This window comes from Morone saxatilis, unplaced genomic scaffold (genome assembly GCF_004916995.1).
Source record: "Morone saxatilis isolate NCDOM2014 unplaced genomic scaffold, NCSU_SB_2.0 Contig11, whole genome shotgun sequence".
Classification (NCBI taxonomy): domain Eukaryota; kingdom Metazoa; phylum Chordata; class Actinopteri; family Moronidae; genus Morone; species Morone saxatilis.
In genome coordinates this window covers 24,431,797-24,450,151 of record NW_023339663.1, presented here as the reverse complement: position 1 = coordinate 24,450,151, position 18,355 = coordinate 24,431,797, and the positions used below count along the sequence as shown (strand labels likewise).

Here is an 18,355-nt window from a genome sequence, read left to right as displayed (position 1 = left end):
ATAAACATTAAACACAAATCCTAACTCAATCTTAATTTGTTTACTTTTCACACAACAATGAATTCCAGTCCACATTTCTTGGTATTCTCGCAGCTCTTGCTGTGTACCATTTGCAGGCACTGTAACCGTGGCACCACCTGCGGCACACAGCTGTCACACTGAAATCTGTAAAAGGGGGAAAAATAATTACCTTTAAGTGCAAAACACCAAATTCAGAAATTATCCCTTAAGGCAGGCTTCAACCAAATTATCAAAGTTTTAATATTCCTTAAAATAATTCTGTATTGCCATTGTAATGTGTTTGCAGCCATGACCATAATGATGCATTTTCTCGATGTTCTCCTGTCTTTACCCTTCCCCTGTGTGGCCAGTCTCTTCCTGTTTTTCTCTTTGAATTGGATGTCTGTGGGTGCTTTTATACATGCGACTTGGATGTTTCCTATAAGCTTTCGCTCAATCGCATGTCTTTCCTAGTGTCTCCTCCTCAGCAAGTATTTGAGAGACAAATAGAGGAAGAGAGACAGTAGGTAGCAATGCACTCAGTAGCATGTGTGAATAAACGAATAAACTGATAGGCTTTCATGTAGCTATACGTCATGCTTCTCTGATAGTAGACTTCCTTCATAGAACATACTTGTGTTCACTATAAGCTCCTCCCACAAGAAATCCTCTTCCTCGTCTCAGTTACTGGAATATCCTCTGTGGATGGCTAAGGGAAAAGAATTGCCAGGTGACAAACGAGGGAGAGGGAGGCAAACAAGTGCAAGTCAGAAACTAAAATAATTGGTTTGAATTTAAGGTGCGGCTGATTTAGGACCACGGAGATCGGAGTGACGGCTGGCTGGACCGCAGTGAGGTCAAAGGCGGCTGCAAGTCGGATCCACACACGGTAGCTCACTGTTGGTCGGCTTATAAGGATTTGGGGAGGAAAAAAAAGATCGTTTAAAGGATTAAATTGACTCAACATGGCGCCACCTTCCTGTTTGTGGACTGCGAATTACAGGGGACATTTGTTGGAAAGCTTTACTGGCATTTTGTGATGTGGATCAACAAAAGCGGAAAATTATGTGCCAAAAGCACGTGTCATATTTCTTATGTGTAGATATCGCAATGAAAAGGGTCCCTTTACCCTGGCGACCCCACTGTACGTGTACAGATTTTCTTCTGGGAGAGAGGCCGGAACTGTCACAGCCTGGCGTGGACCAAAAAAACCTGGTTTTTCATTCAACTTTCAAAAAATCCCGAGGAGGTTAGGTGAATTCATTTCCAGACAGTCTTTTTGATTTTCACATAACACGTATTTTAAATTATCTGAATATCTAGATTCTGCAGTCAAATAACAGTAGCATTGTGTTTATAGGTGCATTCTTTTGTTCTCATGACTCCAGCTAAAAAGAAAGGTGTTGGTGGGGTAAAGAATGCCAGCCGATCTTTATATACTACTAAGCATGAGAGTGATTGTCAGGAAATCTCAAACATGCAGATATTTTCGTATGTTGCGTCAGATCTGGATCTTTATATTCACTAAACTATATATCACCTATCTCTCTCTTATGAATGATAAAGGACTGCACATTAGGTGTGTGATGATTAAATGAATGGCAATGACCACTGGTCCGGCCATGATATGGTCTCCATTTCTCTAAAATTAGCATTCCTATTCATAGCCACAGAGGGTTTGTGTCTGGCGACTGCAGAAATATCTGCTTTGCTTGCTTCATGTCTAACAAAAGACAGGTCAGCTAGTTTCCATACTTTAAATCTAGAAAAGTGTCATAGCTAGCAAAACATTATCACATTTTACTCTACCAATGGAATTTTGTGTACCATTTGGACATTTTGCCTCATCAGTTTCTGACTGAGTGGTAATAAATTACATTTACTGCAGAGCACAATATGTAGAACAGCAGGACTGTGGACTGGGTAGCTGTTGAGCTCACAGTGATTGGGGCTGTGTAAAGAACACTGCCTGACGGAAAATTAAACCATTTCTACAAGCACGTAGATGCTGACGACTTGTGATCAATGCTGACTGTTTGTTGGTCTGCTGAGCTAGTTGCAGTGTGAGAATGTATGTTGCTTTCCACCGTAGTGTTAATGTGAAAGCCACAATGCATCCGCAAAATGTTAAAAGTTTTGTTCACAGCAGAGTTTTTGACTAGGAGGAGAAGTTGAGGTGTTACTTATAAAATATATGATGACTCTGCTCTATTTAAGAATACCAGTAAGCCATGAGTGTGACACAACTGTGACATGTCAACATGTTTCCTGTTAATAAAGTATATTGTTTATGACAGCCACAGCTTCCCCATAATGCTTCAACCTCACTGAACATTTTCTGTACACAAACTCATACGTTTGCAATAAATGTAATATTTTAAATAATGTTTTACATTCTGATTATATCACAGGCCATAAAGCTATATAAGTGTGTGTGACACCATGTAGTCTTCTATCTATCTATCTATCTATCTGTCCTACAGTAGTTCAAGTACTTTATTCACATTGCCGTTAGCCCGGAAAGTAACCGTCCATGTACTGTCAGAGGTTTCAAATTAACTGGAAAAACGAAAGAAAGAAGACTTCACATTCCTCAAACATCGTAAACATTTAAAAACATGTCCCTTGTCTTCTTGTCTTTGGTACACGACCAGTGACACTAATGACGATGTAAAAACTGCGTCATGTTTCAAAGCAGAATAAACTGAAATATTTCATACCTTTCTCTGTGAATACCATCCTGGGTGAATGCGTTGAGTTCGCCTCTGTCAAACTGCTGAGGCATGAAACTATGAAATATCCCGCAAAGAGAATCATTGTTCAGTTTGAGACTGGGGCAGCGGCGCTCAGCGTCTGTCTGAACCTCGGAGACCCGCAGGAGGTTTTCTCACTGATCCTCTGTTGCCTAAGGAGCGGCATTTACGCACAGCCCCTTAAGTTCCTGTGACGATGACTATGATCTTATATGGTAGGCCTTATACATATTATTGCAACTGAGAAAGTTTAACAGCACAACAACAACAAAACTTTCATTGTCTATCATTAATGTTATTCATTCCAGAAAGTGTGCTTGAATATGACATTTCTGATGTAGATAACACAAATATAATGTAAAAACAACATAATTCAATAACCAGTAGGTGATGCTGGTCAGTCAGTGTGTTTGTTTTCTGATATGATGTAGGCTACACCATGATGGTGACTTTACCAGCCTCTGCCCCTAAAGCAGCCAGGTATCATGGACACTAAAGGACATGTCAACATTAAGCCAAATAAATCTACTGTAGGATGCTTAAACCTCCAGAAGATGGCAGTGTAGGTTCTTGGAACATTCATTTACATTAATGAAGAGGGTGATTTAAAAATGAATTGTACCTGACCAATATATTTTCATGTTGTCAAATCAGATGAGTTATAAGATTGCTTACTGGTTATTTAGATCCTCATCCTTTACTACCTAAGAAACATTCATTGTCCCTGATGTCTAAAGCTAAAGGTTACACAATGTATTCTCATGGAGAAAAAGCAAAGGCAGTTCTAAATCTATCAAACAGCCAAGTGATGTACCTCATAAGGACGGCCTGGTGGGCTGGAAGACTGTTATGAATGCTGCTCTGAAATAAAAACAACTAGTAAAACAACTCAGTCACAAAGCTGACTGCAGTTCACAATCCGAGCAGGTGGCTGAGCTATCACGACACTCAATGAAGGATGACACCATGGAAAAGAACCAAAGGAGTGTGTTATACGAGTAATCAGTGATACACTGTAAGGATTTCATCAGCTGGATGCCGGCTCTGATGAAGAGTGAAGATGCTCAACTCACGTGAGTCAAATGTTTTACCAATGTTAAGTTTTCTCTGACAGTATTCCTGCAGGTCAGCTGCTCTTCATATAGGAGAATTTTTTTTTAATTGGTTTTAAATTCCCAAGATGTGCAACATTATATGGATTACCACTCCAGTAAAAGTTTGCCATATTGGAAGTGGACATGGTTTGGATTGTGAGGAGGAATGTGGAAGAGAAAACGGCCTGCAGGAGGTGCTAGTTACATCTCTGTGTAACATGTCCAAATTTTGCTCTCCATCCAATGATGAGATAGGATGAGTTTCCTAATAATCAATCTCTGATGTCTTGGACTCATTGTCCTCTAACTTCCCACAGATATTTACCCACAATAGATGATGCCCCGTCCAGCTGACGAGGATGAGCCCAGCCAGCCTGTGTGGCAGCTTGTCGTCTCCTTCTGCAGTAAGGGAATGATTGAAGGCGTCATAATGCTGCTCCTCCTCTGGCTCCTCATTCAGGTTCTCTTCATTCAAAATGTGGAAGGTACTCAAATTTACAGAAATTCAAGAGTAGGTGTGTGTCTGCGTGTGGGGAGGATGAGGGGTGAGCCAAGATTATACTGTTTGAAATATTTTTATCTGTTTCTTTTCACTGTGAATTTGTTATACTGTACATAATATTTAATACCACATCCAGAGCTAATAATTATACTGTATAAACAAAATAAACAAGTAATCTAAAGGAAAACATAAATATAGTAAATATAGTAAATATAGTTACCACTGTAAAACTTTCTCAGTCATTTTTTTTTTTTTGTGTGGAAAATCTTTCCCTCAAGTTAAAGCTCTGAGTGATCACTGTCCGAACTAGTTAAACTAGTTCCAAACAAACAAAAGAGTGAATGACTTAACAAATAAAGCTAGTGTCAGTTCTGTTTAATCCTCTTAAAATCTGCCATGTCAGCAATTTTAGATTAAAGCTTTTCTGTGTCCTGACCGGCCCCCTGACCGGCCCCTATATTATGTTAAGTTGGTATATAATAAATAAATGCCATAAAATGAATGTAGAGATTGTAAAGATTTAACACCACCGTACCTCTGATAAGAATGGTGATCTTGTCAATATTATGGTTATTCCGAGACATTAATTGTTTTTAATGAAGTGAAGTGAAAAACTGACTCAGTCTCTGTAATTTCAGAGAGGAGTAAACCTCCAGGAGTATCCTTGTTTAAAATGCACCTTGAACACCCAACACACTGTTGGACAATGCTAAGTTCGCTACATTTAAATGCAAGCGCATTCATCTGTATTCAAATGAGAGTATATTAGACCCACCCACACAAAAGCAAAGAAAAAGAAGAAAAAGTGACCCTGGGTGTTATAATACTTTAATCTGGAGAGACATAAGGCTTCTATTATGAGGCCCTTTAGCCTGAGGGGAGCCATATTTATAGCATAAGAACGCCCATGGTTCATGGATAGTCACTCTGTTTGCCAACAGGCACGAAGATCTCTCCAAGATCAGGGACATTCTGCATTTTGCTTTGTTGAAGGTTAAAGAGCGTGACAGGGTGTTGAGATGGGTGGCCGAGTCCCTTTTCAACAAAAATCCATCGTCTTATTTAAAGCTACCTTGGTGAATTTCTTTTACCACTTGGGGGAAACGTAACAAGATGAAAACAACGACATGGCAAACATGTTAGCAAACACCTCTAGCAGACACAAGAGAAACATTGTTGGCCACCTGATGAATGTAAATCATATATTCACTGCAATCTCTCAGGTTTTGCTCTCTACCGACTCAGAACTTTTAAAAATATCTTGCTTTGAGCTGCTATATGCTCCACTATGTTCACAAACTCAGTGCTTCCTTTGTCGGTCTGCCTTTTGGATCTGGGCAGGTGGTGTACAGCTGGTTTATCACAGTTTTTTAGAAAAACAACGTTGATGAAAGTAGAGTTGCAGTGGCAGTTATCCATTGTAGACTGACAGTGCTGTAGAGCTGAGGGAGGCTGCAGAGTTGGGTAGTAATTCTCTGTTGGTTCGTCACTATATAAAAAATCTGAATGGGTGAACTATCAACCATCTTACTGCCTTCCCATTTAGTCTTTCACAAACAGAATACAACTGATTTGCAGAGAAAGATAAAACACAGTCCAAACCATGGACATGAGTCCCAAAGTCAGGACTGAAGTTAGAATTCTGATGTAATTGCACAGCTTATGGTGAACAGTTAGGTTCAACATAAATCTGGATGTTGTAAGGTTAATACATATGGTTACATTTCACGTATCAGGTAGGGTACTGTAGATGCAGTAATTTGGCTGTGGTATGTGAGTGGTAGCCAGCAGCCAGTGGGGCAGAGGTTGCAGTGTAAGAGACAGTCCAAGTGCAAATGTCTGGAGGAAGGTGTGAGTGAGGGGGTCGGTGATGGGGGAAGAAAAGTTTACTGATTAGAAGATGTGATAGCTAAGGGGACAGAGCAGTTACCTTACAAGAATCTGAGATGCAGTTGGTAAGGATGCTCTTGACGGGGCTAACCCATGAACCCGCCAAAGTATCAAGTGTACACTCCAACAAGCCTATAAATCTGAAAACTCTGGATGCCCTAAAGCTCAGACCTATTTTTACTGACATTAAAAATGCAGCCAATGTTAGTCTGACACATAAGAGCCTAAAAACATACTTGCAAAGAAAAGAAACTGTGATATTCTTTAGTTGAAAATGTGTCACAATTGCATCAGGCTTCAAGGGTTGAGTTTGTTTTTAAGTTCACCTTCTGTCCCACTAGTGGTCATAAATTGCTCGAGGGGCTGGTATTTCCATTTTGGCAGTCTTCAAACTACAGGTCCATAATCATATTTAACTTCAATTAAAATGCCCCTCCAAATTAAGAGTGCACCCCAGGCAATAATGTCTGACTTCAGCAAATATCCTGGTAGGTTGAGGGTTTCCACATTTTACACATACAGATTGTGAAAACATTCAAACTGGTCTTTACAAAGTCTTCTTCATCCGTCCACTTCCTTTTACATTGCCATGGACAGACTCACAACATCGGTAAACACTCAAACCCATGAAAGTGGTATGATGGTCATATCCATCCTTTTGACTAGAAAAAGAAACATGAGGTTAAAAATGTATTATGTCTAAAAATAAAAAGTAGTAGTGCTACAAAAATACAGAAATACTCCTTTCTTCACTGGTTGGGTTTTTCCTGCACATGGTTGTGTTTAGGCAACATTCAAAATGTTTCGTCATTATGTTCATAAAGAATTGAATTTACATTCATTGTGTTTCTCAAAAACTGATCTTCTGTTGCAAATTATTAGCATAAATGTAATTTTATATGTGAAGAAGGAGTATGGACACGCTTTAGTTTCACCTCAAACTCCTCAAACATATTAGTGGATGGGCTTATAATTACACTTTACATAGTGGAGTACGAGTTGATTTCTAAACGCTCACACAGAATGACTGTATGAACATGAACAGTAATAAATTGCAGAAGGATAGCATTTTTGCTACTTCCAATGACTAATCATTAGTTCAGATTGGTCCTGAACAAAAAGCTGATGTTCTCCACCAATAACAATCCCCTTGTTGGAAAATGATAAAGAAACTGGAGGGGAGGGAGAGAAGATAGTATGTGTTCTCAAATGTATGGTCTTTGTATATGGTGAGGAATGACTCACCCTTTCTTTCTATTCATATGGCCTTGTGGTGGATGTGTAGGTGGTAAATCCAAGACAATGATGTGTATGTGACTTGCAGTCTAAAGGGAATACATATATTAACATTAACATAAAGGTTCTTTCTTTCCATGTTTTAGTTGATGTCATCCCGGGCTGTTTTTCCACCAGCCTATTTCCTGACATTTCACAGACATTTTATAGAACAGATAAGCAATAGATTAATCAATAATGAAACTGATTGTTAATGCAGCCTTTTGTTTTTTGGATGACAAAAATATACTTGGGACTGTATGAAAGTTCCTGATGTGGGAATGAAACCTGCAGTCACTTTTACATGGCCCAAATTTCAGGACTCAAGCTACTCTCTATTTTTGAACCAACTGTTATTAACATTGTCACTGAATAAGTGAATGGGGCACAGGCAGCTTCAGTAGTTCATCATTTTCTCTTGTACTGTAGTTCTTTTATGATGCAGAATGAAGTGAACGTCTGTTTTACCAAGTGAAAGGATGGAATAAGGTTTAATCCCTACTGAAAAAATCCACATCCTTATTCCTTCAAATTTACATTATTAGCTACAAGTTAATTGGGAAGTGGAAAATAAAGCTCTGGTATGGAGACATATGGTTGTTGTCTTATAGACATGTGTAATGAATGCACCTTTCTGGTCCATGGTACACAGAAAAGGCACTTTAACATAACTATTTTTTCTTACTATTATTTTTTTTCAGTAAATCTTGCAAGAAGAAGATTAAATAAAATATTGACAAAGAAAAAAAATGAAACACCCAACTTCAGCTCTGCCAAAACATTAGACAATACCTTCATCAAATAGATTTATATATATATTTAGTTTGCTAGTGTTTGGTCGTTAAGGCAGTATAGGAGCTACAGGCCTGACTTTAAGAAGGCAGTGGACCCTCTCTGCCTCCAACGCACAATCAGTGCGATTGAAATAAAGGCTCAGTCACCCGAGGAAGCTATTGGCTGGAAGGCTTCAGGTCCCTGCGCACTGGCGATGGACCGCTCTCATAAACAGCGCTCACAGTGACTCAACACACACATCAAAGTATATGGGAACATGTCGCAGTACACTCTGGGAGGTAGGAAGCCTTATGTGTTCTTGAGCTTGTGTGTTTCTCACTTTCACTGCTTGTGTTTAGTCTGCGATCTCTGTATGGCGGTTTTCATTTGTAGCTTTATTATTTGTCCGACAGAAAGAAAAATACCAGGACGTAGGACAGATTTAATTTACAAAAATTTAATTTAAAAAATCATTATACTGTTAATCTCAACTGTTATGACTGACTTCAAACCTGAAGAAGAGCTGGAGTCGGAGGGGAGGAAGCAGCTTGGAGAGGGGTCTTTGCGCACTTAGACGGCTGAGTCATGAACTGTGGAGAGAGGTTGCCACTCATTGGGAACCTGTCCCGAAATATTTGTTTAAGATAACTTTGTAAAACAGTTTGTAGACAAGTAAAATCGGTTATTCTAGCCCAGAGGTTAGACTAATCTTCAAACACTTTCTGTCAATCTAAAAGAACTGCATTATAATACATTATTAAATTGCATTGTTGTTATCACTGTATGCATGATTAAGTGGAGTCTGCAGTATACAGTATAGCCAAAAGGATGAAGATTTCTGTATTAAATGCTGAACTGGCACAGCTCAGGTTTCACCATTACCTCATTCAGTCTATAGCAATGTCCGCTGGCTGGCCAGCCTGACCATATTTTAGAGCAATTCCATCATCTTTTATTTTCTAAAATCACTGCTGCATCCAGCCCTTCTGTACTTTCATATTTTAATGCAGGCTGTCTGAGGAACTACCTGCTCCTGGACAGACTCTTAGACGGAGGTGAAATGGATCTGCACAGTTAACAGTTTTTACTTTGATAGTGATCTTATCTTTACACCTCTGCAGTGTGTTTTTACTCTCTGATAAGCCTCTTGTGATGATAGAATTTATGTATGGTACTTGTTGGGACACACCCCTCAGATGATCAGATGAGATTGTGTTTTTTAATGTTTCACTCCTGATTAAACAACATAATAATAAAACAATAATAATAATTTATGAGAGAAAAATACATAGCATTCCTCCCTAATAAGAGATGGATTTTAAATCTCTAATAACAAAAACATCTAGCTTTCCTCAGTAAATGGTTTTTATTCTCTTTGCTAGTTGGCTACCTTGCAGTGGTCACTGGCTGAAGCTCACAGCCTTGTTTTCACCAGTATCCAGGGTGTCTGATGCATGACTCATCCCAATACACCCTCATTATCTGACGATAAATGAACATCAGGGCTCAGCTTTAACAGCTTCATTCTCAGTTAGTCTGGCAGCTATGTCATGATTTTATACAGTTGGGTGTTGCTTAACTTTATTTTGAAATTTGAAATTCTATTCAAGATTTCTGTTTTTTTAAGGTGGTAATTATGAAATGCTTACCTTAAGGGAAATCTGGGTAAAATATTCTAGTATATACGCTAACTGTCATATACGGTAGTTTCTATGAAGTGCTGGACGCACATATATAGAAGAAATATGTTGAGCAATGTTGACAGCGTGTGGGAAATGTTTTATCTAACTTGTTGGATTTTTTTCTGGGAACACTGACAGCATTATGGTTTAACTGGTTAAAATTTTGAAACACACACAAACTCACAATTTGATTGCCAGGGAAATTGACACCAACGCATTGTATGTGCACTGCTCCTGCCTTGGATCAAAGCAGCAACTGTGACAATACCATTTATACAATTATGATTATAACCCTGAGACATTTCCTCTTTAATCTAATCAAGGACGCAGAGTGCAGACACAACAAGATAATGTTTAGAGTCAGATGTCCTCCGATCTTTTGTAATGAATTTGGCTTTATTGAAAATCTCTCTTTCATTTTTTCTTCACTGACAGGTCACTCAAAAGCACAAAACTGATTTGATTTCTTAGTTTGTGTCAGTTTTGTCGTCTCTCTCTACTTTCCCTGTCTCTCTCTATTTCCTTCTCCCAGTTGCTTTCTTTTTCCTGAACACTTACAGATTCACTCTATCTCACTTTCTCATGCTCCTCATTACACAATATTAAACTGTGCCCACGTTGTTTTCTGTATATCTAGTTCACCTGCAGATCCTGCTGGCGGTGGGTCTGGCTGTGTTCTGCTACTGTCTGGTTCTCGGTTGTATTCTTTGCTGTCGCAGAAGGAAGAGTGTTTCATCCGAGGACAAGGAGGCAGTTTTCTTGTCTCCTCATCCTGCAGAGAGGGTGACTGTGACATTGACTCCGTCTCCATGTACCCAGCCTGTCAAGCAGCAGTACGAAGAGCTGGATGGGGACGTGTTGGAATTCCCTTCCTCCAGAAGCAGCTCTTCTCCCTCCGAGGATGACCTCACTGCTCTGCCCTTTGACCGCAGCCCTACCAGATCAGCTGAGCTGGTGCAGTCTCCTGGGTCTTCTTTTCCAATGCGGCGCCTCAGCACCCCAGCTGTCCCCTGTTCACCTAATAAACGTGCAAGTCATGGCAGAGCCTCTCTGCCCTCCCTCACTAAGCTGAGCCTGGTGTCCAAGTCCCGTCGGGCAATAGGTCGCCGCAGCACAGTGAGCGGTGAAAGTTTTCTTTACAGTGAGAGCAGTCAACTGACTGCCAGTGCTCCCACCCAGCAGAGGGAGCCCTGCCTATCACAGTATGGATCTAACTCTCTCTCCATCCCCTCCAAGACAGCTCCCCTCTTGCACTTCTCCTTGCTCTTCTCCTCTACCTGTGGCACCCTGGTGGTCAACATCCTGGGGCTCTCGGGGGCCAGTCGAAGGCGCAGTGGGGTGTTTGTACGGGCCAGCCTTCCTCCCCTCTGCCCCTCCCCGCAGCAGATAGCCTCTCGGCGCCGCAGCCTCAGCCCAGACCTCCACAGCCAGAGCTTTGTGCTGCAGGTGGGCTCTGTAGAAGAGCTGTGCACCTGCACCTTGAAACTTGCTGTCTACAGCAGGGACTTCTCAGGCCTAAGAGAGGCTGCGCTGGGGGTGGTGGAGCTGCGCTGTGAGCAGGTGGATTGGGAGCCTGACACCACCTCCACCTACACCAGGCAGCTTAACCCGACTAAAAGCAAGCTGAAAAAGGTATATGGTGTTTGGATGATTTCATTAATTTAATGTATTACATTTACACCTTCAAGAGCAAAGAGTGTATAGAAGAAAATGCAAAAAAGGAAACTGCTATCCTGGCTCCGTCCACAGATAACAAACTCTGCTCCTCCAAAGCTCATCTATTAAAATGTCATATCTTGTTTGTTTAATCAAAAACCATCACTATTTCTTGGCCATGCACAATAGCTGTTCTCCCCTGTTTCCAGTCTTTACGCCTAGCTTCACTAACTAACTTTATATTTAATAAACCAACAGGAGTGTGGTGTGGATCTTCTTATCTAACTCTCGGAAAGAAAGTGAAGCATATCTCCCAAAGGGTCGAACTATTACTTTAAATGAAAAGAAACTCCCTTTACCATGATAAGATGATCAAGTCAGTAGAGTAATGTGACTGGCTTCCTAAAGATGCAGCCTGTGTTGCTTATGTTATGAGGCTCTTTCTCAGGTTTCGTTGGGTCCTGCCAGATCCAGTCAAGATTTTGCACAGACCATAGCCCCATGGCAATTTAAGTCTGACCTAAACTGAGACAAAGTGGACTAGAAAGTGTGGAGCAAAGACCTGGTATGAGGTGGGCCAGGGCTTTGGGTTTTTCAGGCAGTTTTGTTGTGTCTTAAGTTCAGATTAAAGCAGGGTGGACTGTGTTTGTGTGTGTCTGTGTTTCTGAAGATCTTTTTTGGGCCACTGACTGTATGCACTTTTGAACTGCTCTCCCTGATTGTAGCGAATGTACTATGTGATTTCTTTCAAATAGTTTTTTAACAAAGCCAGCATTTTCAGTTGATTTAATGTACAGGGAAACTATGCATACCGGCCTACAGTATAAATAGCACATATGATGTTTTATCCATGAAGGAATGTGGCGTCTAATCAGTTCTCCTATTAGCCAGTTTTCCACTGTTGTTAGTCATGGTGACATTGTTGTTAGCGACTGCAGAGCAAACAAGCAGAGTGCAGCAAATTGGCAGTGCGCCCACGCTGTGCCCTCTGCGGCACTGTTGAAACACTGCCAGAGGGCATTAATAGCGTACTTTTGAAGGGAGGGGGTCCTGATGTTTCAGTGGACATGACTCAGTCACTCTGAAGAGATGTGTAGTGTGCTTGGTGGGAAGGGCAGTATAATTTCTTCCGTTTTACAGTTATGTGAAAATCAGAGTTAGGTGTACTTACCTCTGTCCCTCCTTTCATGTCCATGTATGGCTCAGCCTCTTCTACACAGACACACCATCACCTTCCTCTTTCTCAATGACAGCAGCTGCTGGGTGTGACTGTGTGTTACTGTGTGGTTTAGGAGCATGAGGTTGATGTAAGAGAGCAGGGCTGCTCAGCAATCTGGATAATCCTTTGAAGAGTGAGTGTGTATATGGAGGCTGTGCAATAGGAACTCCATCCTCTAATGTAGGGACTTCCTGGATTTATAGTAAAGCACCAGGTTTTGTAATCAGTGTAATGGGACCAGTCAAAATATTAATGATTATTCATCTCCATTACATTACTTGTTTTGACATGTCATGGGAATAGGGGGCATGATGTGGCAGCAATTGAAGGACTGTGTATTTTGGTGAAAGAGGAGGCTGATCACGACAGCGCTGCTATTCATTGTCAGAATCGGATATACTTTATTGGGGGGAAATTTGTTAAAATTCAGGATTTTTGGTCATTTGTCACACATCATTTATAACAAATGGCCACTAAACTCAGCTTTTTATTGTCAGGCATGGGCATACAAATAAGAATAACATCAGGAAATAGGAATGATAAATATTAAATCCATGCAAACTGATGGCAGAACTGGAATAAGTGATATTTTATCTGTTGCTGCATCAAGCTTTAAAAACACAGTACCCCGGGGACCCCACTAACGTTATTGTTTGGGTCCCTGAGCTATAATTGAGATCATTTTCTACGTCTCTATGGCCTGCTAGAGGTTAACTTTTTATACTGGGTTGCTCATTTACTTCAGCTCTACACAATTTCGTGCTGGGCTTGAGTTTCAATTAGGCTTATATGAGTTTGTGGGCTGAAAGCAGATGCCCATGGTTTATAAAAAACAGCGCGTGAAAAGAGTTAAAAAGTCACACAAGGCAGGCAAGTTGGAGATATTCAACATTACTAATAATCATTTCACATTAGTAGGAGACAGACCAGGGTGTATAAAGTCTACAAAATAAACTGAAACCTGACCAGTGGATTATCAAACTCTTATGTTAGCAAAGAGTTGCCTAACTTATCCAACAGGCAGAGAGCAAAATCAGCTTCCCATTTTAACGCTGGGTTTGTCTCCAGCACCTCCTGAGAAAAACATCTGGGTCTTTAGCATGCTGGATGTTTAATTTTCTTCACCAGTCTCTAGTTTACTTTGGATCTTATTTCAGGATGAGCCAACACTGTCTCCTAGAAAGTTGTGAAATTGTTGCTGATAGCGTGTGAATGTTCAGGCAGTCATTCCTGCATAAAAAATGGTTAGGACCACAAGGAGAAGTTTGTCTTATATTTCTTTTTCCCGTCTCTTCTAAGGCTTTCATGCCTCAGAGACCACTGAATGACTCATATAATCAGTCTGTTAGGGTCTCTTATGCAACCCAAGATATCTGCAGCGAACACACACAACACACACAATAAAATACTAACAGCCCTCTGCAGTCTCATTGCAAAAATAAGAGCCAGAAAATCAGATTTACTGGCCAAGTATGTGTACACGTAGGCTCTGAAATATCAGTAGGCTAACTGTGCTGTGTATTGATAGATCCTTGCCGCTGTCCGTGGTTCTGAAGTAGCAGATGGATTTGTAATTGTGCATTTTTCTCTCAGGCCCACCCATCTGTCAGTTAAATCTTATATCTATAATATTCTCTAAACTGTATACTATATACTATAAATACTCAATTCTGTACTAGATTATAGCCGCTATACTCTACAAAATTACCTTTATGATCAAAGCGACAGGTACGTGAGAGGATCATAGAGACATACTACTGCCAGTAGTATTCCCTATAATATTTCTATGATTATTCAGTAGCATCTGTGCTGCTGCAAATACACCTCCAGACCCATGGGGGTTACCTTAACCCTCCCAGTGAGTGATCCCCCTGTTGAAAATGAACAAATAATTGACGGCATACAAGGAATCTGACTCTATCAAAGATACTCAAAGTCCTAAGAACAATTGTCAGAAAGATACATCAATATAGATAGCTACAACGAGGACAACAAAGAACAACATAAACATATGTACATATAATAATAATAATATATAATATATAATATATATAATGTACAGACACGTATAGGTGAAACAACAGTGAACAATGTTTGATTTTTTTGGTGCAGGATGGGAATGTTTGTCATGATTGTTTTTAACATAACAGTGGTTACTGTAGGTATTTTTGTAAAGATACATTTTGAGGATGTGGAGGATGTGGTAGTACAGCCAACTTTTCTGAACCAGCATTTTACTGAACTACCTCATCTCTTCAGTTACAGTTTTAGAAACAACAGGAAAGTGACACAGGTGGAGAGGGATGCAACACAGAGTTGGAGTTGTAATTTATGATAAAAAAAACCTGACGTTTTACCAGTTTTACCATTAGGAATCTGCCTCTAAATGAACTGTGGAGTGACCAATAGCAGTGGGAACCTTTAGTTTGATGAAAGGTTGAAAAACCTCCCTAAAAAACAGATCCCTTAGCTTTAAGGGCTGTTCAGCAATGTGTGTTTGCAAAATAATGTCTCTCCTTTTTAAAAGGCAGTGTAAGTGTGAGTGTTGCTCTCTGAGGTGAAGTGCTAGTGACAGACAGAGGCAGTGAAGCAAAACTCACTTGTTGGATGAAATCGCATTCACACTCTGTTGCCTGGCCTCAGCAAGATGCTGGCGGGCTAAAACTCAGCCAGTTGACATCAGACTGTGACTCACCGGACCCCAACAATGCAAGCTAATAAGATCTGACATGAAATCAGATGGAAATTACCATCATACATACACATATTGCTTTTATCTAAAGTGCCTTAGTGCATGAAGCTCTGTATTATCTTAGGATGAATGGTCAAATTGGCAACAAAATGCTTAAGCCTGACAGCTACAGATGATTACAACCAATATTACCGATTAGCTTGAAGTGATTGAAAATGTGATTCAGATTTAGCCATGCAGCTGAGCCCCTCAGGCAGGTCAATCAACATGCCTTATGAATAAAAACATTCATATTTTGGATATGTCCATCAAATGACTGAATCAAAAAACTGATTCAGATTTAAACAGGCAGTGATTCACTGTGGATTCCTTTGAAGGGGAACTGAAACATTGATTCTGACATTATCAATGCCTTGGTCGACTTATTCACTGACAGAACTAAGGACAGATATTCATGAGTTTGGTTTCTTTCCTTGGTTTCATTTCATTCCCAGCTTCCCAATGGATGAAGGGAACATCTGCTGAGTGAAAGAAGACATTTTTCCCCTCTAAAATCTCTCACATTTTCTTGGTTTTCCCCTCCTTCCCACCCTTAGAGTGTGAGTACTCAGGAAACACTGGGTCACAGGAAGAGTTCTGTGTGTGTGCCGCGGGCTTTGGGCCAGCTGTTCATCCTGCTGCAGTACCAGACTGTGGCCCAGCGCATCAAGGTGATGGTCCGAAAGGCTGAGAATTTGGCCAAGCTTACACGGATCCCTGGAGCTCCAGGTAAAGACCAAAAAATCCTCATAGCCAAGTTGTTGGTGCTAAACCCTTCAGGTTTTTGCACTTATTCTGAAAAAGACAATATTACTTAGCTGAAAATGAATATTCCACTAACAAAAATTTCACATTCCTGTTTACATGCATCTGTGCATACTCGATTAACGTAACTGTTTATGACATACTGTAATCCTACCGAGGAATTTCCCTTCTTTTCCCTCTCTCCTTTCCTTCCCTTTCCCTTCTTTTCAAACTGCAGTCACGTTGCTCCTATGGTAAAAGTGTAACAGCTGGAGCCACTTGAGCTAATTACTGTAAACTGCAACGTACATGAACACACTGCCTGACAGAGGTTTACAGCCTCTGTCTGTATTCTCCTCTATTGCCTCAGCCACAGACAGACAGACCGGATCCCTGATTGGCTTGTAGTGTAATGAGATTATTAACCGATCAGCCTGGTTTCATTTCCCCTCGTGTCTGCACCATATCTCACTGCATCTGATTTAAAGCTCTGCTTTGATGATGTTGGTGAGGAGAGGAGGAAGCAAGAGATTCTGTAAGAGGAAAACAACTTTGATGTTTTGGGTTCCTGCGTCTGAACTACGTGGTCGGTTATGTGTTCTTTGTGAATTTCAAGATAAAATAGTTTCTGAAATCTGTCAGCATACATGCTCTTTGCAGATTCGATCTGACAGTGACACATTGCTTCTTAATTTTAGTAAATCCAATTAGCATGCTAGAATGGATTTATGAGGGAAATCATATTTTGCAAGTGATGATGTGGACAGGAAATAGGTGTTAAAAGAGGGTTATGATGATGTAGATCAACATGAATTGACAGTTCCATGTGTAATAAATAACACACAAGATGGCAGTGTACATATTTTTCATGTTATTAACTGCAACCCTGCCCAAAAGTGTTAATATCAGTGATTTTGCTGCTCCTCTTTATCTGTGTACCCTGTAGAAATAAATATTGAATCTAAATATGACATTAATCTGAAATCTAAATCATGAAATAAAATATATATTTTCCCCCCACAGACCACTACATTGTCATCAACCTGCGTCAGGATGGGAAAATAATTGGTACCAAGGAGACCAAAGGGGCCAGCGGTCTAAACCCCATCTGGAATGCTCCATTCCTGTTTGACCTGCCCTCTGGTGACATCACTGAGCTAACGTTGGTCCTTGAGTTTATCATCATGCAGGTATTAGAAGTTCGACATATTAATATATATAATGTTAATATGCTGAAATATTGGTAACTGAATCTTCATACTCTATGTATCTACAGGGCCGTCTCTACACTAAAAGCAGTATTCTGGGTCGTGTGTTGATTGGCAGTGATGCCTCAGAGGCGGGGCAGGGACACTGGAAGGAAATGTGCAGTCGGGGGCAAACAGAGACGGTTCGCTGGCATACCATCCAATCAGATGTGCTGTAGGACTGATAAACTTCGCTGCTGTCCCTTTGCCACCCACTGTGTGAAACAAAGAGAGGTGGAGTCAGGTGGGAATAACGATTAGCGACTGGGCTGCACGCTCCTCCTACTCAAGTATTTATTTTGAGTTCTGTTGTATATTTTATGTGGATAGTTTTCCATGTCATTTAACAACAGATAGTGTTCATGAATTAAATAACTCGTAATGCTGTTTGTATGGAGAGACAAGTAACAGTCAAATATCTAGATGCACATGAGTATCTAAAGAGGGAGAAGCGCTGAGCAGTGTATGGAGGAGGGATGTGCTGAAGACATTGCCTTTGTAATTATTTCCACTGTGACTTCTTAAAACTGTTGCCTGTATAACTGTATCATTCTGGTTGTATGGATGCAACGTGCTGATGTTGTGGTATTGTTTGTATTGTGCCCAGATGCTACAGATGTTGATGTTGACTAGAACTTTATGGATGTCCAAAAATGTGCAACGTTATTGAGCATATATGTTGCCACTCTGCTTGTGGTTAACTGTGGTGTATTAGACTGTACCAGTATTTGTCCACATACTGTAAACACCTCTTTTTACTAATACTGTATGTATGAGGCCATTATTGT

The 18,355-nt window shown here is 40.4% G+C and overlaps 1 protein-coding gene across 1 annotated transcript in view; it reads right to left on the bottom strand.

The window, feature by feature from the left end:
* The window catches only part of LOC118321135 (semaphorin-7A-like), a gene marked incomplete in the record, with an annotated part of 8,229 nt that extends 5,319 nt beyond the window's left edge, over window positions 1-2,910 (bottom strand). Inside the window, 1 exon segment of the mRNA XM_035652338.1 lies at window positions 2,721-2,910. Within this exon segment, the coding sequence (XP_035508231.1) occupies window positions 2,721-2,817 (97 nt within the window).
* Between the last annotated feature and the right edge of the window lie 15,445 nt (window positions 2,911-18,355).